This window comes from Furipterus horrens, unplaced genomic scaffold (genome assembly GCF_987537825.1).
Source record: "Furipterus horrens unplaced genomic scaffold, mFurHor1.1.pri manual_scaffold_2, whole genome shotgun sequence".
Taxonomy (NCBI): Eukaryota; Metazoa; Chordata; class Mammalia; order Chiroptera; family Furipteridae; genus Furipterus; species Furipterus horrens.
In genome coordinates this window covers 4,830,488-4,856,962 of record NW_028327172.1, presented here as the reverse complement: position 1 = coordinate 4,856,962, position 26,475 = coordinate 4,830,488, and the positions used below count along the sequence as shown (strand labels likewise).

General features: G+C 43.2%; 1 protein-coding gene and 1 pseudogene across 2 annotated transcripts in view; both read left to right on the top strand.

Moving 5' to 3' along the window:
* PACS1 (phosphofurin acidic cluster sorting protein 1) overlaps positions 1–26,475 on the top strand; it is a 110,033-nt gene that overhangs the window by 51,863 nt on the left and 31,695 nt on the right. For both annotated transcript variants that reach the window (XM_090258221.1, XM_090258217.1), the window contains exon 2: positions 17,682–17,769. In XM_090258221.1, coding sequence (XP_090114347.1) covers positions 17,682–17,769 — 88 coding nt within the window. The remainder of the gene's footprint in view (positions 1–17,681; positions 17,770–26,475) is intronic.
* LOC150017472 (guanine nucleotide-binding protein G(s) subunit alpha pseudogene) lies at positions 21,343–22,432 on the top strand (annotated as a pseudogene).

Below are 26,475 nucleotides of genomic sequence, written 5' to 3'. Positions count from 1 at the left end.
CTGCTGACCCTCCCCGTGTGCGGGCATCTCCGCTGACCCTCCCCGTGTGCGGGCATATCCGCTGACCACTTCCTGTGTGCACTCAGCTAGGCTGGATCTGGCTGCTTTGGGGTCCTGTTAGTGCAGCTTTGCTCTCCTTCATGTGTTCCTGTCAGGTTGTACCGCTAACCCAAGGGAAACATGAATGAGAACATAATTTGCCATGAGGTTTGCCCTGCCGTAATGTATAATGCTCAACTTGGGAAGCCGTTTGCTTTTGGAGACTTGTGGGAGGGCGAAACATTTTAAGAAGTTTGAAGGGTGATATACAATTAATTTAGGATGAGTTGTGTAAAAGAAATGCCTCTGTCACAGACTTACTGTGTCAGATAATAATGATATTGAAAAGTGCTTTTAATTTTGGGAGTTTTATGATCATAGATATAAGAGTCAGAAATTTTTGAACTTTGATTCCTACTTGCCTCTTACTGATAACTGACCATGTTTAGCTTTTTCTTGAGTTGGGCTCTTATCAAAGGATGGGAAGGCTAACAAATAGTAACAGCAATGCCTGTTTGCTGAGTGACCAGAGCAGCCACGTGATATTTTGCAGTTTTGGGGGGGGTAGGTACAGCAGGAGGAGCCAGTTCTATGACAAAAAGAAACTGTATTGTGTGAGGAAGAGAAGAGGTATGTTAGAGCAAGGAAATAAATCTTGGATTTGATTTTGTACAGATAAATGTAGAAATGGGGTGACCAGCTTTCAGTGGCTTAGGGTTGACCTCAGAAACAAGCCGGCAGAACGCATGGCCCGCAGGGAAGGCACACAAGCGTAGCCACGCAGCTCGCTTTCCTAGGGAATCACGGCGGGGCCTGCTTCTGGGGCCTGGATGAGACTTGAAAGAAACTGCCATTGGTTTATGCTTAGACCAGGTAGAGTTCTTCTGAAACCCTCTTGTAGCCATCTTTTAGGAAGTTCTATTTTGCTTTCTCAAGACCTCGAAGTACGTGGTATAAAATAGCATAGGAAGACAACCGGCCATGAGGAATGTTCGTTATTCTTTATGATCTCGTTGTCATTGGACTTACAGTGTAGTTTTGTGTCATGACTGAGAGGACATTTGAAGATGAGAGATTTACAGGTGGCTAAGGACAAAGGCAGGACTTTGGTGGGTGGCGTGAGGAAGTCAGCAAAGTTGTCCTCAAAAAGCAAAAAGAAACTGGACAGAGCTGTCAAAAATAACCATTTCAGGGCTCTGGAAATAGAACAGGTGCAAATGACAAACTGAGAAGCATTTCTCTGTAAGAAACTGCTGAACATCACATAAGAATCGTGGGGGTTTTTGATATCCCAGCCTGGGACTACTTCCTCCACCCCCATTAGTGTGGTAGTTCTCTGGGTGCGGGGCAGACCATGAAAACTTGCAGCTTGGCTGCTAGCGGAGGCCCACGTGATTTGGAGCAGAAGGGAAAGCCTGTGCCCACTGGCACTGTCGGTAAAAGTATTGATCTCAGTAGGAGCTGAACAAGGCAGTTCCAGTAGCCTAAATAGCTATCCTCAACAGGTCAAGCAACAGACGGGTGGGCAAGCCAAAACGTAACAGAGGTCCTGGAAATGACACGGGCACAGAAAGCTTGAGAGGCTCTCTACACTTTTCTGACTGACTAGAAGCCTATGCACACACGTAGGTGAGACTGGAAAGGGCCCAGCGAAAGTAAGTGGGGGCAGACCTGAACTTTGTATTCCGTAACCCCTGCACAGACCCACGGGCAGAGGCTGCAAGTCTCGCTGGCTCAAGATGTGTGAGTGCAATCTTTAACCAGTTATTGGCTGATCACTAAACTCTGTAGACACAGGGGCAGCTCCTAGGAAGTCAGGTTTAAAAGCAGAAACAATGATTAAAAAAAAAAAAGAAGCAACGAAGTAGAAACATCGTGACTGCACACGTGGGGGAGACAGAGTCTGCAGCTTCAGGCCAGGAACAGCACTGACAGGAAGCGCTGTCCGCTCGGTCACTGTGAACTGTAAGGGACGGCCCGTCTGGGTAAAGACAGAGCAGCACAGAGTGTTTGCTCGGAGACTGGCGGGCCCACATACATTCTTCCCTGGCTTTTTAACAGTGGTCTTCTCTAGAGGTTTATAGAGTTGTTTCTTTACTTTATATTTACAAAATAAATTAGATATTTTTTCTACAGTGTACCATTAATACTTTGTAAACACATACACAGAAACACTTTTAAAATATTACTCATAGCAGAACACTAACTCAGTCCAGTCCACGTCCTGTGTTCCTCTTCTGTTTTGTTTTGTTTGTTTGTTTTTTAACATGTCTATTCAGTACATTATAGAAATCTTTGGGGGAAAAGCTGATCTTCCTCATATTTATTTACTTCTCCCCATCTCATTTCTTTGTTCCTATTATGCATTGCACATAGGGAACCATCTGTAAATATTTACACTTTATTAGAGATATATAAATAGTAATTATTCCATACAGCAGTTGGAATTTAATACTATAATCTGTAGGACAGTTACTCAGTCCACATTTTTTCTTTCTCTTCTCCCCCCCAAAAATAGCCATGATGACTATCAAAACAAAACCCAAAACAAAGAAGAGCTCTTATTTTCTGTGTCCTACAGTTACTAAATACAGGACAGACTGAGTTATGATGACTCCCAGGAAGGAAAAAGACTTGTTTTCTAGTATCAGAATTCCAGTTCATACCTTCTTTAATTTGGGACATGGGCCATGTTTTTAAGGTTTTTTTCTTTTCATTAAAATAAAAACACAGTCCCAAGCCTTTTCTACCTTGGACTTTATTACATGTGGCGCATGGACTGCTTGACTTAATAAATTTCTAAGGACAATCAAGACTTGACCATTGAGATATTATTATTCGTTATTTTAAAACATTTACTTATAAATGTTTTGTGTGTAACACTATGCATTTAAAGGTAGGATGTTATTTTTAAAAACTTAAAAGTATATTTAATTATAAATTGGATTAGAGGAAATTTCCAGTAAAGATGGTAGATTGAAGTAGTTGCTCAAGTCCTCCCACAGATAACAGTTAGAAAGTCTGGACAAAATGTAACCACCTACTAAAAGCATCCGAAACAGCTGGAGGAGAGTTGACTCCTGAAAAATTGTAATTGGAAGGTGCAAGACTTGGAAGTTTGTGGCTTCTTTTGCCAAAAGGTTTGCTCCAGATCCCATGGTGGTTATAGTGGAATGAAATGACCGTGGAAAACTGCAGCCTTCTAGGTAAGAGGTGACAGAGAACAGAGGTCAGGGGTAGAAGAACAGCTGGAAATTTAAGAGGGAAATCCTGGAAGCAAGAGTACCGCAGAAAGGGTGAGGCCCAGCATCTGAATAAAAACTTTGCCTAAGTCCCTAACTGACTATTGTATTATTAGTCAGCGTTCTGCAGACGAACAGAACCAGGATGACTACATGAGTTTTATTCTAGGCACTGGCTTATGTGGTTATGGAAGCTGAGAAGCCCCACTGTCTGCAGTCTGCAAGCTGGAGAGACAGGAAGGCCGGCTGTGGAATTCAGTCCGAGTTGTAGGCCTGGGAATTAGAGGGCTGGTGGTGGAGTCCCCGACTGAGCCCAAGGGTGCTGGTGTCCACGGGCAGGAGAAGATGGACTGTTAGCCCAAGCAGAGAGCACAGACTCTTCTTTCCTCTGCTTTGTTTCTGTTTGGGTCCACACAGGATTGGGTGATAGCCCCCAACACGGGAGAGGGCCGTCTGCTTTACTCAGTTAACCCATTTAAATGCTAATCTCTTCCAGAAACATCCCTACAGGCACACCCAGAAATAATGTTTGGCCAGCTGTCTGGGCACCTGCTAGACCAGTCAAGTTGACACATAAAATTAACTGTTAAGTTACAGATGTGCAGGGAGACCCCAGTGGGCCCAGCGAAACAAAAACAAAATTAAAACCAATTAACTGAACAGAACAAAACAAAAGCAAAAACAGAAAAATCAGGCAGAGGCAAGAGAGGTATCAGTCCTTGAAAGACAGACCTATACTTTCTGAGATATATAAGTTTATTTTATTTTATTTTTTTAACTGAGTTCATTTCTAAACTGCACAGCTCAGGCAGTAGCAAGCTGAAACCTTATTGGCTCCAGGCGACAGAAGCAGCTGGAAAATTAGAGACAAATCACAGAAACACAAAAATCACAGAGTGTGAGCCATTAAATCTTTGGCTGTCTGCCAAATTACACAGGTGCCAGGAGACCCCAGTCAGCTAGCTGAAAAAAGCAGTAGCTAGAAGCTGTCAGAACTGAGCAAATTTTTCTTTTTTTAAGATAGAAGGGAAGGGAGGGAGAACGAGAGGGAGAGGAACGTCAGTGTGAGAGATCAGTTGCCTCTCACATGTGCCCCAACCTGTGCGTGTGCCCTGACCTGGAATCAAACAGCAGCCTTTTGCTTTGTGGGACGAGGCCCAACAAACTGAGCCACACCGCTCAGGGCAGAACTGAGCACATTTATCAGCTGCTGCGTACCGTAAGAGGGACAGATTTATAGTTTGCATCGAAACAAGTTAACTACCTGCTAGAACTTTAAAAACAAAACAATAATCCTCAGGACACAGCAGGATCCACAGTTGCTACAACATCTTACCTATAATTACTAGACATAAAGAAACAAAAGTGTAACTCATACTTAGGAAGAAAGGCAATTTGTAGACACTGACTCTGATAGTCTAAGTGGGTATAGATGTTGGATTTTGCAGGCAAACGCTTCAAAGCAGCTACATACATATGATCAAAGAATTATAAGAAAACATGGTCAGAGAATTAAAGGAAAAGTAAGTGACCAGATATAGAAATTGCAACAACATAGTGGAAACTGAAAAGAGTGAAAGTTTTAGGGCCAAAATAAAACAGTAACTGAAGTAAAAACTCACGAGATGCGCCCAACTGCAATTTTGAAATAAGAGACAAAAGAATATGAACTTGAAAAAGAATAATAGAAATTACCTAATTCAAAAAAGAGGGGAAAAAATATTGAAGAAAAAGGAACAAAGCCTCAGAGACTTCCAGGACAACATGAAGTCGTCTGATATAGTTGTTGTTGAAATTCCAAAAGGAGGAGAAAAATGGGCCGAAAACAATATTTGAAGAAATTAGTAGCCCAAACTCCCCAAATTTGGTAGAAAACATTAATTTACAGATCCAGGAAGTCCATGGACTCTAAGCAGAATAATATAAATACTTATATTAGAATAAGCACAAAGAAAAGCACTTGTAGGCACATCATAGTCAAACTGCTGGAACCAAAGATAGAGGAGGATCTTAAAAACAGAAAAAAATGACACATTACATACCAATATGGCTAACATCAGAAACAGAGGAAGTCAGACAACACAGGGAGGGGCAATAATATATTCAAGTATTGAGAGAAATGAAACTGTCAACGAAGAATTCAGTGTCCAGAGAAGCTATCTTTCAAAAATAAAGGATAATGACATTTCCAGATAAATAAAAGCTGAGGAAATTTATCCTCAGCAGACTTACACTAAACGAAGTTTTGGGAATGAAGGGAAATCATATCAAATGGTAACTCAGATCTATAGGAAGAGACGAAGAGCCCTAAAAATGGTAACTGTAAAAGACAGTATTTTTACTTCTAATTTCTTTAATGGACGACGACCTTAAAGGAAGCATAATATGACACAGTTGCCGGCTTTCTAATGTATGTGGCGATATAGCACAGTGTCAACAGTAGCACTAAGGTGGGCAGGGTAAATGGAAATTTACTGCTGTAAGGCTCTTATATTTTACTTGCTTGTAAGAGACAAACTTTAAATGCAAAGACATTTAGGTTGCGAGTAAAAGGATGGAAAAAGATATATTATGTAAGCAGCAAGCATAAGAAAGCTGCAGTAGCTGTATTAACATCAAATAAAATAGACTAAAAGACAAAGAGTATTATTAGAAATGAAGAAGGACACCACGGAGACAGCCCTGGCTGGTTTAGCTCAGTGGATTGAGCGTCGGCCTGCGAGCTAAGTGTCGCTGGTTCGATCTTCCAGTCAGGGTACATCAGAGAAGGAAAACTCTGACTCCAAAAAACCTCCGCTGCCTTGCGGCATACCTCTTCAGGGGAAAGGCTAAGGGAGTAAACCCCGACAGAAAATCCGGAGCCGGAGTCCCTAAGGCGGTTTGATGTTGTAGTCAACACCGGCAACTCCTGCGGCGCACCTGAACCCAAGCTGTATCGACTCCGTCTTTCCCTTGGACCCTTCAGCTGCGAAGAGAGGGGGGGTCTGCTGCATGGGCAACAGCAGACCCTCCATATTACCCTGCCCAGGCTCTGTAGCTTCAGCGTCATCACAAGATGTCGATTCAACACGGGAGGAGACAGATACCATGTCACTCCCGAGTTGGACTGCACAGCCATTCTCGGCGGTGCAGATAGACTCTTGAGAAGCTTACACCATCGTCTCTCGAGACGGACGGCTGCCGACGACGACGACCACGGAGACACAAAAATCCTCAATGTGTGTGCCCAGAAGAGCAGAACTTCAAAATAATGAAGCAAAAGCTGATATAAGTAAGGAGAAAATAGACAAATTCACAATCATAATTAGAGATTGAACATTCTTTTCTGGGTAATTGAATTGAAAAACTATAAACAAATCAGTAAGGACATAAAAAATCTGAATGACACCATAACCAACTTGGCTTAATTGTCATATACATGCTACATTCCATTTTTACGTGCATATGAAACATTAACCAAGATGTTAACCATATGCTAGACCACAAACAAATTTTGGTAGAATTAAACTGAGTGATAGTTTATAGGATATATTCTCTGACTCCCAAAAGAATTAAATTAGAAACCATGAATGATAAAGACATCTAGAAAAGTTCCAATATTTGGAAATTAACTCATTTTTAAACAACCTAATGATCAAAGAAAATTAGGAAATCAAGGAAAATTAGAAAATATTTTGGACTGGATAATAATAAAAACATAACATCAAAATGTTGAGCTAAAACATTCCTTAGAGGGAAATTTATAGGATTAAGTACTTATAGTAGAAAAGAAGAAAGATCTAAAATTAATTATATGAACTTTTACCTTAGAATACTAGAAAAAGAAAATTTAAAATAAGTGGAAAGGAAGATAAAAGAATCAAACATAAATCATTGAAAGAATAAAAACAAAAAACATCACTTGAACAAAGGTTGATTATTAAAAAAGATAAGTAATATCAATAAATCTCTAGAGTGATAAAAAGAAAAAACATAAATTACAAGTATTAGGAATGAAAGAGGGGGCACCACTACAGATCTTTTAGACATTAGAAGGATAATATGGGACTATTATGAACAATTTTATGTTGATAAATGACCAATTAAAATGAAAGGAAGAAATTTCTTGAAAAACACAAATACCAAAGCTGACACATAGAAATTTGAATAGTGAATAGCCCTTTACCTACCAGACAAGTTGAATTTGTAATTTAAAACTATTTCATGCCCTGGCTGGTATTGCTCAGTGGATTGAGTGCCAGCCTGCGAACCAAAGGTCGCTGGTTCGATTCCCGATAAAGGCACATGTCTAGGTTGCGGGCCAGGTCCCCTGTTTGAGGGTGTGTGAGAAACAACCACACATTGGTGTTTCTCTCTCCCTCCCTCCCTTCCCCTCTTTCTAAAAATAAGTAAATAAATTTTTTTTTTTAAAACCATTTCACAAAGAAAACCCCAGGCCCAAGTGGGTTCACCATTGTATTATAGTGAACATACTACAGTCATATGAAAGAATATACTACGTTTTGACCAAGCAGCATTCGTCCCATTAATGCAAGGCTGGGTAGACACCTGAAAATCAGTCAGTGTAATTAGTTGTATTAACAGAACAAAGGGAAAAAAGCCATCTCATCATCTCCACGTGTTATTCCTAGGACTGGTAGCATCCTGACCATTTAAATTGAAGTTAAAGTTCTCAAGTTTTAACTTATTTTTTATTTGCATTTCTTTTATGCTGAAAAAAATTGTGACATTAACATAATTACTTACCTTCTTTATCCTACACTATATAATAGTTTTTAAATTAAAAAAAAAAATCCTAGCCCTGGCTGCTGTGGCTCAGTGGATTGAGCGTCGGCCTACGAGCCAAGTGTCGCTGGTTCGATTCCCAGTCATGGCACGTGACTAGGTTGCATGTCAGGTCCCCAGTTGGGGGCGCAAGTGGGAGACAACCACACAGTGATGTTTCTCTCCCTGTTTCTCCTTTCTCCTCTCTCTAAAAAGAAACAAACAAACAAGTAAATTTAAAAAAGGAGAATCATTCAATGAATACATAAATAAGTAAAATGACAAATCTCTCTCTCTCCCTTCCTCCCTCCCCACCTTCCTCCCCTTTCCTCTCTCTCTAAAATAAATAAATAAATGATTTAACTTTAAAAAGAAATATGTATCTGTAAAATAAATCCCTAGAGTAAAAATGCTGAGTCAAAGAATATTTGCATTTGCAAGGTGAGCGCAAATGACAAAACTGCGCTGTAAGGGTGTGCCAGCGTCGGTTCCCACAGCGACGTGTGAGCGCCCTTTCCCCACAGCCTTGCCCAGTGTTAAAGGTCTTCCTTCCCTTCTTTGGGGGTGGGGGAGATTTTTGCTAATCTGATAGGTCAAGGATGGCAGTGGTTTAATGAGGAGTCTGTAACTATGAAGATGACGTAGGAATTACCCCACTTTCACAAAAACAGTGGGAAAAGCCCACCTTTCTTTACATTTCACAAGATGCAAAGATTAAGAAATTAACCACAGGACCTAATTAGAAAATGATCTGGCAACATGCCCAGCTTGTCCAGTGGCAAAGGGACAAAATATTCTGCATTTTGTGGCACTGTTTAGAAAGGGATCATTTAAATGCCCTCTAATCTGGTCAGGGACTGTCCAATTAAGAATGTTAGAATGGAAACACTTCAGTTGTTTATACTTAGTGTGGTGAAGCAGATTTGTTTTTCTCCCCTTCAAATCTTCCCTTTAAATATATTTACATTGAATGGTGAAGATTACAGTTTAGTTAAACAAACTGAACATTCCGCATTTTCTTTCAAACCACTGTGCTTGGAGTTAGAAGAATTTCAGTTTTCAGAATAAGACAGAGTCCCTGCCCTTCAGTCACGTTTAGTATGGGGCGACCAACTCAAGCAAGAACATGATGAGCGCTGAACCTGGTAGAAGCGGGGCGGGCCTCAGAGAAGGGAGAAAGCTTACCCCGCGGTGGGAAGTCAGGAGAGGGTGGTGTTTGGGACGACCTAGAATGGTGAGTAGCAGTAGGCACACAGATTTAGATGGAGAAAAGGGAAGATTTTTCAGTTAGTTTTTTATCTGGTTTAGGTGACAGAATGTGAAACATGTATTTTCTTGGCATTAGTCTGTTGTAGCAGAGCGTCAGACTGCAGTCTACCACCAAAGTTCTATATGTAATTCAGGCAACATAACCTAGTTAGGAACAAGGCCTCAGGCTGGACAACCCTGGTTGCCACCCACTGGCCGTATGACCTGGGCAGGCTCTTTAACTTCTCTGTGCCTCTGTTTTCTCACCTATAAAATGAAGATTACAGTTCTCTTGAGGACTAAATTGGCGTATGTCAATCGCATATTGTAGTGCCTGGCTCATAGTCTTATATGCTTGCTGTTATTACTGTGTTGTACCTTCACAAAGTGATACTTTTTTATACTTAAATGAATATTTTTCTGCCCTGACTGATGTGGCTCAGGGGGCTGAGTGTTGTCCCCCAAACCTAAAGGTCACAGGTTCGATTGCCAGTCAGGGAACGTACCCAGGTTGTGGGCCAGGACCCCAGTTGGAGGCATGCAAGAGGCAGCCCGTCAATATTTCTCTCCCTTTCTTTCTCCCTTCCTTTCCCTCTCTGTAAAAATATTGGGTTGGCCAAAAAATTCCTTTGTTTTTTTTCTGTACAGTGGCTCTAGTAGTGCTTAGTTGTCTTTAAGTTCATTCAAAACAATCTTGTTAGATTGTATTATGACAGCTGTCATATCAGTGTGCATTTTAAAAAACTTATCAAAATTGGTGAATTTTTGTGCAGTCATTTTAATATTGAAGATGGAAGAGGATACACAACATTTTCAGTGTATCATGCTTTATTATTTCAAGAAAGGTAAACACGCAACTGAAACGCAAGAAAAGATTTGTGCAGGGTATGGAGAAGGTGCTGTGACTGACTGAAGGTGTCAGAAGTGGTTTGCGAAGTTTCATGCTGGAGATTTCTCACTGGACAATGCTCCACGGTCTGGTAGACCATTTGAAGTTGACAGTGATCAAATCAAGACATTAATTGAGAACAGTCAGCGTTATACGATGCGGGAGAGAGCTGACATACTCAAAATATCCAAATCAATAAAGTTATTGGTGAGAATGAAAAGTTTGTCTTTTATTTTATGGAAAAAACTAAATGGACTTTTTGGCCAACCCAGTATTTTTAGAGAGAGGGAAATAAATAAATAAAATCGTTTTTGAAAAAAGGAATATTTTTCTGGTCACAAAATTAATATATGGTCATTGTAAGAAATGTGCTATATTTAGAAAAGCATTTTTAAAAACTCATGAGTAATCTCACCACTATGAAACAGCGTTAGCATTTTGGCATCTGACCTCAGAAGCAGTCTTGCATGGCGCTTAAGAACGTGGACTCTGGGGCCCACCTACTAGGGTTCCTCTTCTGGTTCCACCATTTATTAATTTCTGACTGTCTCTCAGTGAGCTCCTCTGTAAAATGTGGATAACAGTGCTATTCATAGAGGGGGGATTAAATAAGTTAATATATATGAAGCCGTTAGAATAGTGCAAGGCAGAGTAAATGCTGTATAAGTGTCTTTGCTGCTGTTATTCTTCTCTTTGTGTATGGCCAAGAATTGAAGAATCCCATCAGCCTCTTAAATATAGAGGACAAATAGGTGGGACTGATAGCGGTGGATCAGGCAGTCAAAAAACACCACAGAGAAAAAACACGTGCGTGCGCACACACACACACAACCTAGAGTAAATGATGGCCTAAGGAAAGGCGCCGCCCTAGGGAAAGGGGACTAAAGTAGTGACAGCTTTCCAAGAGGAGCTGTAACTTAGTTACAGTGGTCCCCCCCACCCCCGCCTTTTCCTGTGGTTTTACTTTCTGTGGTTTAGTTACCTGCTGTCAGCTGTGGTCTGAAAATGTTAAATGGAAAATTCTAAACCTAAACAATTTCTAAGCTTTAAACATCGTGCCGTCCTGCCCCATCTTACCAGGGTCATGAGGTTTCCCTTCATCCTTCGTCCAGCTATCCTGCCCATTTGTCACTTAGTAGCTGCCCGTTATCAGAGTGGCTGTCACCATATCGCAGTACTTGTGTGTAAGTCACCCATGTTTACTTAATATTGGCCCAAAGCCCAAGAGTAGTGATGCTGGCAATTCGGATACGCCACCAAGAGGCCGGGAGTGCTTCCTTCAGGTGACAAGGTGAAAGCCCTTGACTTGTTAAGGCACTTTATCTTCCCACATCATCAAAAGAAAAGTGAGTTTAGTAAAATAAGGTATTTTGAGAGAGACCACATTCACATAACGTTTATACAGTATATTATAATTGTTTTATTTATTATTACTTAGTGTTGTTAATTTCTTACTGTGCCTGCTTTATAAATTAAACTATCACAGATATGTGTGTATAGGAAAAGCACAGTATATAGAGGATCTGGTTCTGGTTTCAGGAATCCACTGGGGGTCTTGGAAATTCTCCCCTGCAGATAAGGGGGGACCACTGTTGATGGAATCTTAGTTCTCCCCATTGGAAAATAATTTCTTCCTGGGCAACTGGATGAAAAAAGTGAATAAAACCATGGTTTTAAACTCAAGTAGGGCCTTGACTGGTGTGACTCAGTGGATTGCATGCCAGCCTGCAAACCCAAAGGTCGCTGATTCGATCCCGAGTCAGGACACATACCTGGGTTGTGAGAGGCAACCAGCTGATGTATCTCTTGCACATCAGTGTTTCACTCCCTCTCTTGCTCCCTTCATTTTCCTTCTCTCTAAAAACAAGGAAATAAAATCATAAATTAAAAAAAAACCAAGTAGAAAATAGGAATGGCATAGTGTGGATAATAGTAATAATAAAATGATCCTTTAATTCCATTGGTACAATGAACAGATGAAATATTAGGTAAGAAAGAAGAGATTCAATTGGTTATATTTTCTTCTCACAGGAAAAAAATGCTTATTTCAACTTAAGAATAAATATATTAGGAAATGAGCGTTCAAAACATAAGCGATTCACTGTTGACTCCTGTAAATAATAGCTCTTCCCAAGTCAACTTAGATTCTAGGAAGAATATGATGAGTGTCATGAGTGGCAAACAGTTTATTTTAGGAGCCCCATCAGATGGATATTAATCCATATAGTGGGTTGAATAGTGGGCCCCAAAAAGATGTGTCTAAGTCCTAAACCTCATACCTGTGAATGTGACCTTATTTGGAAATAGGGTCTTTGCAGATATAATTAAGTTGAGGGTCTCCAGAGGAGATCATCCTGAATTTGGGGTAGCCCCTAAATCCAGTGACTGATGTCCTTATAAGAGAAAGGAGAGGAGTGACAGAGAAAGAGTAACACAGACAGAAGGTCATGGGAGGACAGAGGCAGAGAGTGGAGTGATGTGCCTACAAGCCAAGGAGTGCAGGGACTGCCCGCAGCCACTGGGGCTGTAAGAGGCAAGGAAGAGTCTCCTCCAGCGGCGTCGATGGAATGCAGCCCTGCTGACCCCTGGTTCTGGGCTTCCAGTCAACAGAACTGTGAGAGAAGACATTCCTGTCGTCTTAAGTCACCAAGTTTATGGTGGTTTGTTATATCAGGCTTCGGAAATTAACACAAAGAGGAGAGTAAGGCATATCTGAACTTGTCAGAGGCGAAGTTATGTTATGAAGGCTCACAAAAATACATTTTCTAAGACTTAGGCATCTATTGTATAAAACCAAAGTAAAGAATCTTAAAATTTTATAGGGTAATAAATTTGGGATGGAGGAAAATATATCATTTTAGATAGAAATAATCCCAAAAGGGAAAATAAAATGACCCTTTTTATTTGGAGCACTTAGCAAGGTTGAAGGGAGAGACAGACAGAGAGTGTGTCTGTGTTAGGCAATTTTATAAGCATTTCTATTCAATTTGCCATTAGAGAATAATTTTAAAACTGTACTGAAAATGATACAAGTTAGTTTTATGCCATATTAATACAAAAAAATGATTGTGAATCTTCCTTCGAAAGTAGTTATTGGTAGAGTCTAACCTGATGCTCTTCCTATTCCAGTATCTCAATTCCACATGACATTTCTAATTACTTTGAGACCAGGTTTAATTTTATCTTTTAGTTTATTGCCTCTAACATTTCTGATATAAAGCTAAATGATTTTTCAGATCATAAGTCTAAAATTTGTACTTCAGCCTTGGCTTGGCAGCTCAGTTGGTTAGAGCACTATCCCGAATCACCAAGGTTGTGGATTCCATCCCTGGTCAGGGCACGTGCAGGAGCCAACAACGGATGTATAAACAAGTGGGACAACAGATCTGTTTCCTCTCTCTCTCTCTCTCTCTCTCTCTCTTTCCCTCCCCCCCCCTCTATTTCCCTCTCCGCCCCTCCTCTAAAATCAATAAAAATATTTTAAATAAAATAAAATTTGTACTTCATGTGTTGCAGTCCCAGTAAATGGCCTTTTTTTAAAAAAGATTTTGTTTATATATTTTTAGAGAGTGGGAAAGGGAGGGAGAAAAAGAGAAAGAATCGATGTGTGAGAGATACATCCATCAGTTGCTCTCCACACACACCCCCACTGGGGACCTGGCTCCCAGGCCGTCACTCAGTCCACTGAGCCACACCAGCCAGGGCCCAACAGTGGACTTCTGAAATGCTCATTCTTATCCCTGCCTCCTTCGTTTCACGGTGGAAGGTCTTTGAATAGCTAGCTATGACATGGAGCATATTCTTATTTGAAGCCCTGTGGTCTCAAACAGTAAAAATGTTAGTTCTTCTCTATGAAGTTCTTTATCAAGAATGCCTAAAGACTATCCTGTCCCCTTACCCTGAGAGCGGCTGTCGGTTTCCAGAAGCAAATGTGGGTCCTGCCCGGAAGTGGGATGGAGAGGGAGATCAGAGAGCAGTGGGGTTCTCTCGGGGGAAAGGCAGCCGGCTGGTTGTACAACACCTAAACACGCACCACTTAAAGGTAACATGGCAAGACTGTTCAGCCCCCAATGGGACCTGCTTTTTAAAATGTTAATAGTGCTAGTAAAGAAAGACATCTTAAACCCAAATCACACAATTTTCTTCTTTGTTCAAACATTCTAAGACTGCCAGAGGCTGGGTGTTGCCCGGTGGGAGCAGAGGAAAGAGAAGCAGATAAGAAAGGAAAGGGAGCTGGAAGCTGTGGGTGTTTCCTTCCAGAGCCTACAGGGGCGGGGTCTGGGTGGCTGTCATGCCCCCGTAATTGGAAATGAGAGCAGAGAGCTTTGGTTCTCGCCTCTTGCTGTTACTGTGCTTCTTTTGAACTTCACAGACTAGATTTCTTCCTGTGTTATTTGGTTTATCAGTCAAGTCTCATTACAGAGAAGATAACGGATCAACTCCTCACCTCTTCGAATTTAAAAATAGTACAGCCCTGGGATGATGATCCAGTAGGACATCACTGAAACTCTCCGGATCCTTGTTCGCGGGGCCATTTTTCTTGTATACAATTCTAGGGAGACACCTGAGGTACTTAAAAAATATTTTTAATAGTTTGTTGATTTATTCCATCCAGGTCCCCAGTCACCTCTATTCCCTACATTTCGAGATAAAAGGTAACTTCTCTCTTCCCCACGAGAATGCTGAGAACCACACGGGACCTTAGACTTATCCATTTGGTCCTGACACCGTAGCAAGCGGCTGAAGTGTGAACTGTTGGACCCACGCTAGTCAGCGTGGAGGGGAGTCCCTCCTCTGTACCACATTGCTCTTTTCCCAGCTCCTCTGGCCTCTCCTTCAGCTGCAACTGAGTACATTTCTGAGAAGAAAGGGTACTTCATGTAAAAGCTTTTGTTTTTGCTGCTTCGCCCAAACGCCGAGTATTGTCACCAGTGCTCTCCATTTCGCCAGATGCGATGATCAGTGTTCTGACCTTGGCTGACTTCTCAGCAGCATCTGACAGATCTTCTTGAGCACTTTCTTCTCTGGGTCCGTGGGGCACACCCTTTCCCTGCCTCACGGGCAGTTCCTCATTCTCCCTCCCTGGACCTTTCTCTTCTGCCGGCCTTGTAAGCATGGGCGTGCCCAGGGGTCCAGTCCGCCCCCTCTTTTTAAATTTGAACTTTCCTCTGGAGGACTGCAGCCGTCGCCACTGCTTCAAACGCCGTGTCTTTTTACCCGTGACTCCTACCTACATCTGTGTCTCTCGCCTAATCTTTCGGACCTCAGGATTCCTAACTACTGCCCACCTACTTCAGTTTTTCCATTTGAATAGCAGACTCTTTCACACTTAATGATGACGTGACTCTTCTGCCCTGTTCACCAAAAAACTCCCCCATATCCCCCTTTTCAGTCAACAGTGCCACCGTCCATCCACTGAGTTGCCCAAGCCAAAAACCCCAGAAACATCTTTGAGCTTTCTTTCCCCCATGTCCTTCATTCGATTTATCAGCAAGTTCTATCAGTTTACCAGAATCTTCCTGAATTCCACACTTCTGCCCATCTCCACTGCTGCTGCCCCAGATCAAACCTTCCTGTCTTGCGCTGCAGCGGCCTCCGGGCCCGTCTCGCTCTTCCCACCCTCTGCGTTCTGGGCTCCGTTTCCTCACAGGGCAGTAGAGTGAACTTGCTCGAATCATCGATACCGTCCACTTGTTCATAATTCTCCATTGGCTTCCCTCAAAGCGCAGTTTTCTACCACGTAGTCCCGCCTCTGTTTGCCTCCCTAACTTCAGCTTTGGCCGCTTCCCTCGTGCCCTGGGCTGCAGACGTGTCCCTGCCCATCTACTGTTCCATCCTCACGCCCCTTACAGATCTCCCGGACACACCTCCCTAAGCAGTCTCTAGTTTATTTTCGCTTGGTTTTGAACTTGATGCAATGTCAAACTCTATGTGATCATCTGCAGCTTCGTTTTCCCTCAGTATTGTGCTCGGACGTTAATGCACGCTGGAGTCATTTTCACTGCTGGGTAGCACTTGATTGTACGACTGCGCCGCAGTTTATTGTCTGCTCTTCTGACAGTCACTGTGCCTTCGGTGATGACAAGCGTAGCACGAGTAATACCTGGTTTGCAGAGAGCTTCTGTGGGGCAGGCGCTGCTCGCAGCCGATGGGGGCGAACAGGCATTGGACGGTGAAGTGGCTTCCCCCGCCGTGGAGCTCGTGAAGGCGGTGGGCGCTTTGGTACGGGCCCCCTGGGTCATGGGGCAGGTGCGCTCCAGCAGTGAAGTTGCTGAGTCCTGGGCTTCACACGCGTTCGGCTTCACAAGCCTCACAGTCCCCGACGCGCATGGGGTTCCAGCCGATACGCCCACCAGCGGCATCCGAGTTCCCATCGTGCCACATTTTCACCCACATGTAGTTTTGCTGGTTTTGTGGGTGTAAAATGATATTTTGATTTCAATTTGCATTTCCCTGATTCCTAATGAGGTTGAGCATGTTTTTGTACATTTATTAGCCATTAGTGTTTCCTCTTCTGGAAACATGAAACATCTGTTCTTGTCTTTTACCCACTTTTCTATTGATTTGCCAGTCTTTTTCTTATTGAATTATAGTTCTTCATATTCTAGACCTTTTGTCAGCATTATGAGTTTCAAATATCTTTTCCAAGTTCATGATTTGTGTTTTAACGTTATGGTGTTTACTGATAAACAAAAATTCCTAATTTTAATACAATTGAATTTCTCAGTGTTTTCAAGTGTCTTATTTAAGAAATCCGTTCTTGCCTGGCTGGGTGGCTCAGCTGGTTAGAGCGTTGCCCTGTGCACCAAAAGGTTGCAGGTTCAATCCCCGGTCGGGGTGCCTGTGGGAGGCAACTGAATGATGTTTCTCTCTCACATACACGTTTCTTTCTCTTCTCTCTTCTCTCTCTTCTTTCTTCTCTGCCCCCTCCCCACCTCTAAGCATATCCTCCGGCGAGGACTGAAAAAGAAGAAGAAATCCATTCTTACCTCCGAGTCAGAAAGCTATTATCCCAGGTTTCTTGTAAAATTTTGCCTTTCATAATTAAGTATTTAATCCACCTGGAGGTTATATCTAGTGTGAGGTGGGATCCATTTTTTTTTTAACTTCATAGTTTATGCCTTTTCCAGTTACTTTAATGCTGTCCTTTTCTTATATCAAGTTTCTGTATAATGGTGGGATTTTTCGTCTGGGTGCTCTGGTCTGTTCCACTGATCTCTTTTTGTTTTCCTTCAACACCATACATGTTGGTTTTGGCTTGAGCTCAGTGGGCATCCAGGAGGTGGATGGAATAATGTTCCTTTTTGACACATCTCAGGTACAGAAGTTAAGTAAGAGGGATGGATGCTCGCTTCCTGAAGGAAGACACAGTTTGGACTGAGAACGGCATTCTGACATTCTTCCTTTAGATGAAGCAGTGTTTCCCCAATAGATCGTCAGTCACTTTTCTCATAGGTTCCTTACGTCTGACTGGATCTTCTTTCTCTAAACTTTTCTAGGCTGTTCAGCTTGACCCTGAAGAAGCTCGTCATGCTAAAAGAAATGGACAAGGATCTTAACTCAGTGGTCATTGCTGTGAAGCTTCAGGTGAGCTGAGCAGGGCGGTTTGTTCATGATTCAAGGAACCTAGATAAGTTTTGCCCACTGTTGGGGCTTCAGAAATACCGGTGGGGACCATGCCTCTCTTCCTTCACTCAGCAAAGCAGGTGCGACAGTGGACAGACAGTGGGGCGTGTGAGGCTTCCTGAGCCCCAGCGCTGCCTCTTAGTAAAGCACTCCGTTTCTTTAAACCTCAGTTTCTTCCTCTGAAGAATAAAAATGGTTCCTTCTGCCCTGCCTGTCAAATAGGATTGGTATAAAGGGCAAGTGATACAGGTGCTGAGTGTTTGGGAAACTATTCAGAAATGACTGGGGTGGCTCGAGTCAGTATCAGCCTTACTCCCAGGATTTATAGGCCAAGCAGATGCATGGTTTGGGGTTTTCTCTGGAGATTTTCTGTAGGGTAGAAGAAATTCATAGATTATTATTTGAGAATTGGAAAATAAAATTTCACTGGGATATTTTATATTCTGGGTAATCCCCACATTTAACTCCTTATACTTGACTTAGTATCTCCAGGAGACCCAAAAATATTTTACATGTCTTCATATTCTAAGCATCCTGAATTTTCAGGAAGGAAGGGAGAACGTGAACTACGGAGATGTTAAGGAATTTATCTGTTGCCAGCTGGTTACTGAGCGGCAGAAGTGGAACTAGACACTAAGGAGCGGGTAATTCGTGTAGTCATTAAACACCGTTATCAGACCTTCCTTAACTGATGAGTCCTTTCTAATGACGACTCCCTAGAGTTGACTGAGATTCTGAAGTGCCTCTGGAGTCATTAAATGATTATTGAATTCTTCAGTTTAAGAATGGTGTATTTAATGAATTCTTAGTCATTGAAAAGTAGTCAACTAGATGATAACTCCCTACTAACCGGAATATTTTATTAGCTAGATCAGCTATTATTCAGCAACTTTTTGTCCTAACTTGGGCTTCATTAACATCCACATCTATAGCACTCACAGTATGTGAACCATACACCAAGGTCCTCAGCTCTGTTTCTGAAATAAAATTACCTTAATTTAGTCCTCAACACTTGACATTTTAATTACTTCTTATGAATTCCTGTGTGTCCCAACTTAGTATATTCTAACTCCCTATCCATCTTCATGCATAAAACTGTGGGTTGAAAAAGCAAGTGTGGGACAAAGCAAGTGGGGACGTTTAGTATCTTTCCCTCCTTTCCTGGTTTTGCACCTGTTTCTAGATCGTAAGCAGTGTTCCAGTTTAGGGGGCTTGTTTCCTTTGCTAAAAGCCGTTGCTTTCTCGTGAAAACACTGTTGGTGTGGTTTTGAAAGGTCCCCGCTGCTCTTGCCATCCCCGCAGTTAAACTACCTTTGCCAAAAGAAATAATTTCTTTTATTCCCTGATTAAATATTTAACATTCTATAAAATTGAAAAATATACCAAGAAACTACGAATATCCTGAATTTTTTACTGCTTTATTTCCAAGCAGCTGAAAGTAATTACAGATGTTATAACATTCATTTACCCAGTCATTTATTCATTTATTTATTCATTTAATTAAATATGTGTTGTTCGAGCACAGGGGATATAGACGTGAACGAAAGAGCTCAAAATCCCTACCTGCAGGGCTCTTCACATGCTGGTCGAGCAGCAGTTCTCAGAAATGAGGTTTGCAGCCCCTGGGCACCCTAAAATTTCCCTTTCAAGAGAGACAGGAGGTCAAAAGCAATTTCCATGATAATACTGTGGCATAATTTGCCCTTCCCACTGTGGTGACATTTGCATTGAAGGCACAAGTGCAACCCTGGGTGACACAGCCCGTCCTTAGTTCTTGTCCCAGATTGGACCAGGAGTCATTGTGCTGTTTACCATCAGGCTCAAAGGGAAAAAGGCCAGTTTTCTGAAGAATGTCCTCCAAGGAGTAAAAATGGTGCTTTATCTCAGCCCTGCAGTCCATTCCTTTTTAATGCTTTGTGTGATGAAATGGGAAATATGCATGAAGCCCTTCTGCTTCATAGCAAAGAGCGCTCTTGTCTCGTTGACAGGTACTTGGGAAATCAAGCTGTGAACTGAAGTCACTGCTTTCTTAGTGGAACCATTTTTACTTTGAAAGAGGAGCTTACAGACAAACTGCTTATTCAGACTTGTGTATTTGGAAGATACTTTCTCAAAATTGAACTTGAAAATTTTCTTGAACTCTCACTTCAAGGGAAACAACTGAGAATATTTTTAACTAATGATAAATACAATTTGAGCTTTCAAGTGAAAATCAGAATTCTGGAAACCTTGTCTCTGACACTGTAGTTTCACAGCTTCCCAATTCTTACGGACTTTCCTGATGATATCAGTGATGATAGTAATGATTATGATTTTTTTTTAATATGTATAACGAAATGAGTAACTTGAAAGATTTATATCATTCAGTGAACCATTATTTTCCAAATGGCCAATCCATGAGGTCATACAATTATACTGGGTAAAAGATTCATTCAGAGACCAAAACTGACCAGTGGGTTGGATTTTATTTTTAACTTTTTATTCAGAATAATTTTACATTTACAGAGGAGATGCAGGAGTAAGATGTAGAGTTACCATGTACCCCTCACCTGGCTTCCCCCAATGTTAGCATCTTTCTTAACCATGGTCCATGTATCAAAACTAAGAAATTATCACTGGTGCTACACTGTTAACAAAATTTACAGACTTTATTCAGATTTCCCAGTTTTTCTACTGATGTCCTTTTTCAGTTAATTGATTGAATTTTAATGTAGAACAGTACAAAAAGACTTACTGATGTGGTCTTGAATTCTACTTTGCAACTAACCTTGAAGAGACGACCACTTGTAGAGTTTTGGTGTAGGATCAGAGAAGGATGCTCCAAAATGCTCCTTCATTTTCTAACTCTGTATCTCGTTGAGTAAGGATTTTTGCAGTAGACTGAGTACAGAAACAGGTGTGGGAATCCAGCTGCCTTCTACTATGCCAGACATTGCAGAGATTTGCAGAAATGTGAAAGTATGCCATCTCCCCTCATACAATGCTGTTGAGAATGTGAGATGGTGCAGTTTCCAGACTTTGGAAAATAGCCTAGCAGTTCCTCAAAAGGGTAAACATAGTTACCATATGACCTAGTAATTTCACTCCTAAACATTACCCAAGAAAAATGAAAACATGGCCCTGACAGGTGTGGCTCACCGAGGGGAAGATCACCAGTTCGATTCCTGCGGGTCAGGTCTCTGGTTGGGGACCCGAGAGAGGCAACCATCAGTGTTCCTCTTGCACATCGATGGCTCTCTCCCTCTCCTTGTCCCTCCCTTCCCCTCTCTCTAAAAATAAATAAAACCTTTAAAAAGAGAAAAATGAAAACATGTCCATACACTGCATACGGATGTTTATGGCAGCATAAGAGCAATAAAGTGTAAGTAAGCTACTTCCAATAACTGTTGAATGAACAAATAAAATGGAGCAGTACCTGCCGCCTCCTGCCCCGTGCCCCTCTCCTAGGGGCTCAGCCTGCGCCCTGCCCGCCTGGCGCTGCCCCAGCCCTCCTGGCCCGTGTGAGGCCGCCCATGCCTGCCCCCCGCAGCCGCCATGGGCTGGCTCAGAAACAGGAAGACTAAGGACCGGCGCAGCGCGAGGCCAACAAGAAGATCAAGCAGCTGCAGAAGGACGAGCAGGTCAACTGGGCCATGTGCCGCCCGCTGCTGCTGGGTGCTGGGGAATCTGGTAAAGGCGTCATTGTGCCATTGTGAAGCAGAGGAGGATTCTGCATGTTACTGGGTTTAATGGAGATGAGAAGGCCACCAAGGTGCAGGACATCAAGAACAGCCTGAAGGAGGCCATTGAAACCATCGTGGCCACGATGAGCTACCTGGTGTGCCCCATGGAGGTGGCCAGCCCTGAGAACCACATTCTGAGTGTGATGAACTCCCCTGACTTAGATAGTCCTCCCCGATTCTATGAGCACCCCAAGGCTCTGTGGGAGGAGCACTCCGATGAGTACCAGCTGACTGCCTGTGCCCGGTATTTCCTGGACAAGACCGATGTCATAAAGCAGGCTGACTATGCCCCCAGTGATCAGGACCTACTTCGTAGCTATGTCCCGGCTTCTGGAATCTTTGAGACCAAGTTCCAAGTGGACAAAGTCAACTTCCACATGTTAGACGTGAGCAGCCATTGCGATGAATGCCGCAGGTGGATCCAGGGCTTCAGTGGTGTGACTGTCATCTTCCAGTGGTGGCCAGCAGCAGCTGCAGCACAGTCCTTCAGGCGACAACCAGACCAGCCCCCTGCGGAAGGCGCTGAGCCACCTCAAGAGCATCTGGAGCAACAGTGGCCACGCACCATCTCTGTGGTTCTTCTCAGTAAGCACCACCTGCTTGCCCGGAAAGTCAAAAATGAAGGACTGCTTTCCAGAATTTGCTCGCTACACTACTCCTGAGGATGCTACTCCCACGCCCGGAGAGGACCCCCGCGTGACCAGGACCAAGTACTTCACCCGCGGTGAGTTTCTGAGAATCGGCACCGCCAGGGGAAGTGGGCACACTACTGCTCCCCCCACCTCACCTGCGCTGTGGACGCCGAGGACATCCGCATGTGTGTCCACTGCCACCACAGCAGCGCTCAGCGCGCGCACCTCTGTCAGCATGCTCTGCTCTACGAAGAGAATCCCCAAATTTAATTAGAGCCTTAAGCACAATTCATTAAAGGTAAAACAGTCATACACACAGTTAATTACCCACCACAGGGCAAGACTGACAAAGCACCCTTTCCTTTCCCCCTCCAGTGATTTTGAAACCCCCTTTCTCCCTTTTGTCTTGCTCACATTTTACAATTTTAGAAAGCTCGAGGCGGCCTTCAGATAACGAAAGAGAAAAAAGGCCACAATAGTTCCCTCTCTCTTTACGTAATTAAAATAACAGCAGCAAACAAAAATAAATTAATGAAATACTGTCTTGTGCAGCATTAAAATTCAATAAACATTAAATGTGAACATAAATAAATAAAATGTGTTGTGTCCATACAACGGAATATTATTTGGCAATAAAAAAGAATAAAATACATCCATGCTACGATGTGAATGAAGCTTGAAATCATTCTACTGAGTGAAAGAAGCCAGTCACAAAGCCACGTGTTAGGGTTCTATTTGTATAAAATGTACCGAACAGGTAAGTCCAGAGTCAGAAATAAATGAGTGCTTGCCTAGGGGTAGGTAGGGGCGGGGTGATTAAGTTGGTTGGGTGACAGCTAAAGAATATGGAGTTTTTTTTGAGAGGGTGATGAAAATGTTGTAAAATGATTGTGTTGATGGTTACACAACTCTGAATATACTAAAAGCCATTGCATTATATACTTTAAATGGGTGAAGTGTGCGGTATTTGAATTATATCTCAATAAAGCTGTTATTTAAAAATGTATGCCATCTTCTTTCTAAATTCTTTTTATTTTGGAAAAGGTATTTTTTATAAAAGTATTTTTATGTAAACATATAATCGATTTATTAGTTATTTTAGAATTAGTATATATTATTAAATATCTCAGTAATTCCTAATATGATTAATGCTGATAGCTATACCTACATAAACAAAAGTTTATTTGGATCTTCAATAATTTTCAAGAGTTTACAAAGATCCGGAGACTGAAAAGTTTCAAAATCACTATAGGCCCTGGCTGCTGTGGCTCAGTGGATTGAGTGTCGGCCTGCAAGCCAAGTGTCGCTGGTTCGATTCTCAGTCAGAGCACATGACTAGGTTGCGCATCAGGTCCCCAGTTGGGGGTGTGAGTGAGAGGCAACCACACAGTGATCTTTCTCTCCCTGTCTTTCTCCTTTCCCCTCTCTCTAAAAATAAATGAACAAATAAATTACTTTTTAAAAAAATCATTGTAGTAGAAGGAAAGAGACAATAAAAATAATAAATAAGAAAATTATATCCAGGCTTTCCTTGAAAATTAATCCATTCTTGAAAACATTTTGGATGGTGGGAGCCTATCTTCCATTATTTAAATAGGAAGAATAACATTCTCAGACATCAAAAACCTCAAGTATTTCCTGGAATATCACTATAACATTCTTAAATATCTCGTGACAATCCACTGATAATTTTTTTTTAATTTAAAAAAGCATTTAAAACACCAGTGACCTAATTTTTAATACATTAATACTCATTAATGGGTATTTTTACGTGCTGTGAGTAATGATGCTGTAGTATCAGATATAAATTATTTTGCTTCTATACTGCAAATGCAGATATACAATTACATAGTTTTTAATGATATGTAAAGATACGAAAGACAATTTTGAAATTGGGCCCACATTGGTGCCCCAGGCATGTGGAAGAAGCAAGAACTGGGACCCATGGAGGGCCTAGTCTGGAGAGGGCGGGAAGGACGAGAGCAGTGATGCCCGCGCCTTCAAAGTGCCCGGCCCGTGGCTGCGCCGTACTCCGCGTCCCGTCACCTGCACGCTTGATTCGTTTGAACAGGTTTGCGATTCAGACAATGCAGTGGGAATAGAAATGCTTACAGGTATGTCGAGCGCGTATTTAGTTAGTGAGGGTTCAGGTAACAAGGGCTGCTGCTGTTGGAAGGTGGTGTGCGCTGCAGGGAAGTGAGTAAATAATGTGAGAGAAAGAGGATGGAGCATGCAGGGGCGCTGGGCACGGGGAGGGAGTTACAGATTAGACTGCTTGTGCTCGGCGGTCCTGGTGGTCCTGGCGGCGTGGCGGTCGGGGTAGGCGGTCGGGGTAGGCCCCCTTGAGAAGATGGCGTTGATGCAAAGACTTTGAAGGAGGTGAGGGAGGGAGCCTGCCAATATCTGGAGGAAGAACCTTCCAGGCAGAGAGAAAAGCCGAGGCAGGCCCTAAGGCAGGAGTGTGTCCGGCCTGTCTGGCCCAGTGGAGGGGAGGGGAGGCCAGGGAGGCTGGAGAGGACAGAGAGCAGCAGGGAGGGGAGGGTGTGGGCACATGCTGCCAGGCCTTCCGGCTTTCGTCCTGTGTGAATTGAGGGTTTTGAGCCGAAAAATGATAGGACCACTCCAGCCGTCGTGTGAAAACTAGACTGAAAGAGGAATCAGAAAGACCGGTGAATAGGCTCCAGCAGTTATTCTGGCGAGAGATGAGGGCGGCGGCGGTTTTGGGTGAAGCGAGTGGTAGGGTAGACATGTCACCAAGTGAGGTGGGAAAGCCTGTGGGTGAAACAGGCTTGGAGGGAAAGCCCCCAAATCCAGCTGATCGTGTTGCGCTGTTGGATAGAGTTGGATGCATGAGGTTAGAGCTCGGGAGAGGGTCTGGGGGAGAGAAATCGTTTGAGAGTCACCCACCTGCTTGAGATCATTGGGAGTGGGGTGAATATAAAGAACAGAACGGGAAGCTCCAGGCACCCCAACGTTAAAGTCGGAGAGAAGGACCTGAAGCCAAGCTTGAGGGGGAGAGGGAATCCAGACGCGGGTGGTGGTCTGGCAGCCAAACGAAGCACGTGCTGCTGGGTGTAGAGCGGCCCAGCTGTCAGAGCTGCAGGCGGGTCCCGCCCGGAGCACAGAACAGATCATCGGGTTCCCCCAGCGGGGCTAGCTGTGAGACCCTGTCAGCAGCAAGTCCGGGGCACAGGGAGGATAGAAAGGCTGACGAGGGTGGATTTAAGTGGAAACAAGAGGAGACTTCAAGAAACCAAAACCGACTCTTAAGGAGTTCGCTATAAAAGGAAGGTGGGGCAGGAGTGGTAGCCTGCGGGGCCCGTGGGGACAATGGGGGGGCTTTTATTTTTCCTTGAGAGCAATAACAGCATCTTGCTGCCAAGGGAAATGATTGAGAGTAGAGAAGAAAGTTGGTGATGTAGGTGAGGGAAGAAGGCTTGAAGGGTCTGAGCAGTGAGGAGGGGTGAGACCACACGTGGGCCGCTGGCAGCGGGGGAGGGAGGAGGGCGTGGGTACAGGCCGGGCCCGGAAGTGGGCGAGTGTGGTGGGACTTGTGGGAGCTCTTTTCCTGTGTTTTTGTTTTCTCAGCGAAGTAGGAATCGAGTTTATGGGCTTATTAGCACGAGGAGAGGAGGCAGGAGGGGTGGGAGGTTTGAGGAAAACCAGAAGGTGGGAAATCGCCCTCGAGTAGTGTGGGAAAGCGGAAGGACTCGGAGAACACTGTCTGATCGCTTGGCAGCGTTGCAGGTCTACTTAACAGTTGGGGTCATAAATTTAAAGTCAGAACAGTTTGCCTGATTATATGATTCTCTCCAGGCATGTTGAGCGGCACAGCTGGATTTAAACAGGGTTGTGATTTCCAGAGGAGTACATCAGAGCTACAGCAGGCGAAGGGGTGAAGGGCGTGTGCAAAGGCATGTCTGTCAAGACTGATGGTGGCATTTAAGCTGCACCAGGAGGGAAGGAGGGCGAAAGGAGAAGAGAAAGGATGGGAGGATCGATGGGTTGTAGGCCCTGGTGGGTTTGAAGGATTATCATTGTTGACAAACTGTAGAGAATGAGCAGAATGATAGGAATGCCAATCAGAGATGGAGGGGGTCCCGAGTATGATCACGTGAGTGACCAGGACAGTGTGGGAACAAGGTCATTGCGAGAGAAGAGCCGTGGGATTTAGAGGTCAGGATGTTAGGGAGAACGTGTGTGTAATACTGAAAGCGTGAAGCGTTACAACGAGCAGTTTCGGGGAGAGGGGCAGTCAGTGAGGAGCCAACACCAGGACCTGGCAGCAGTGACTGGTGGGCAGTCCTAGGGGA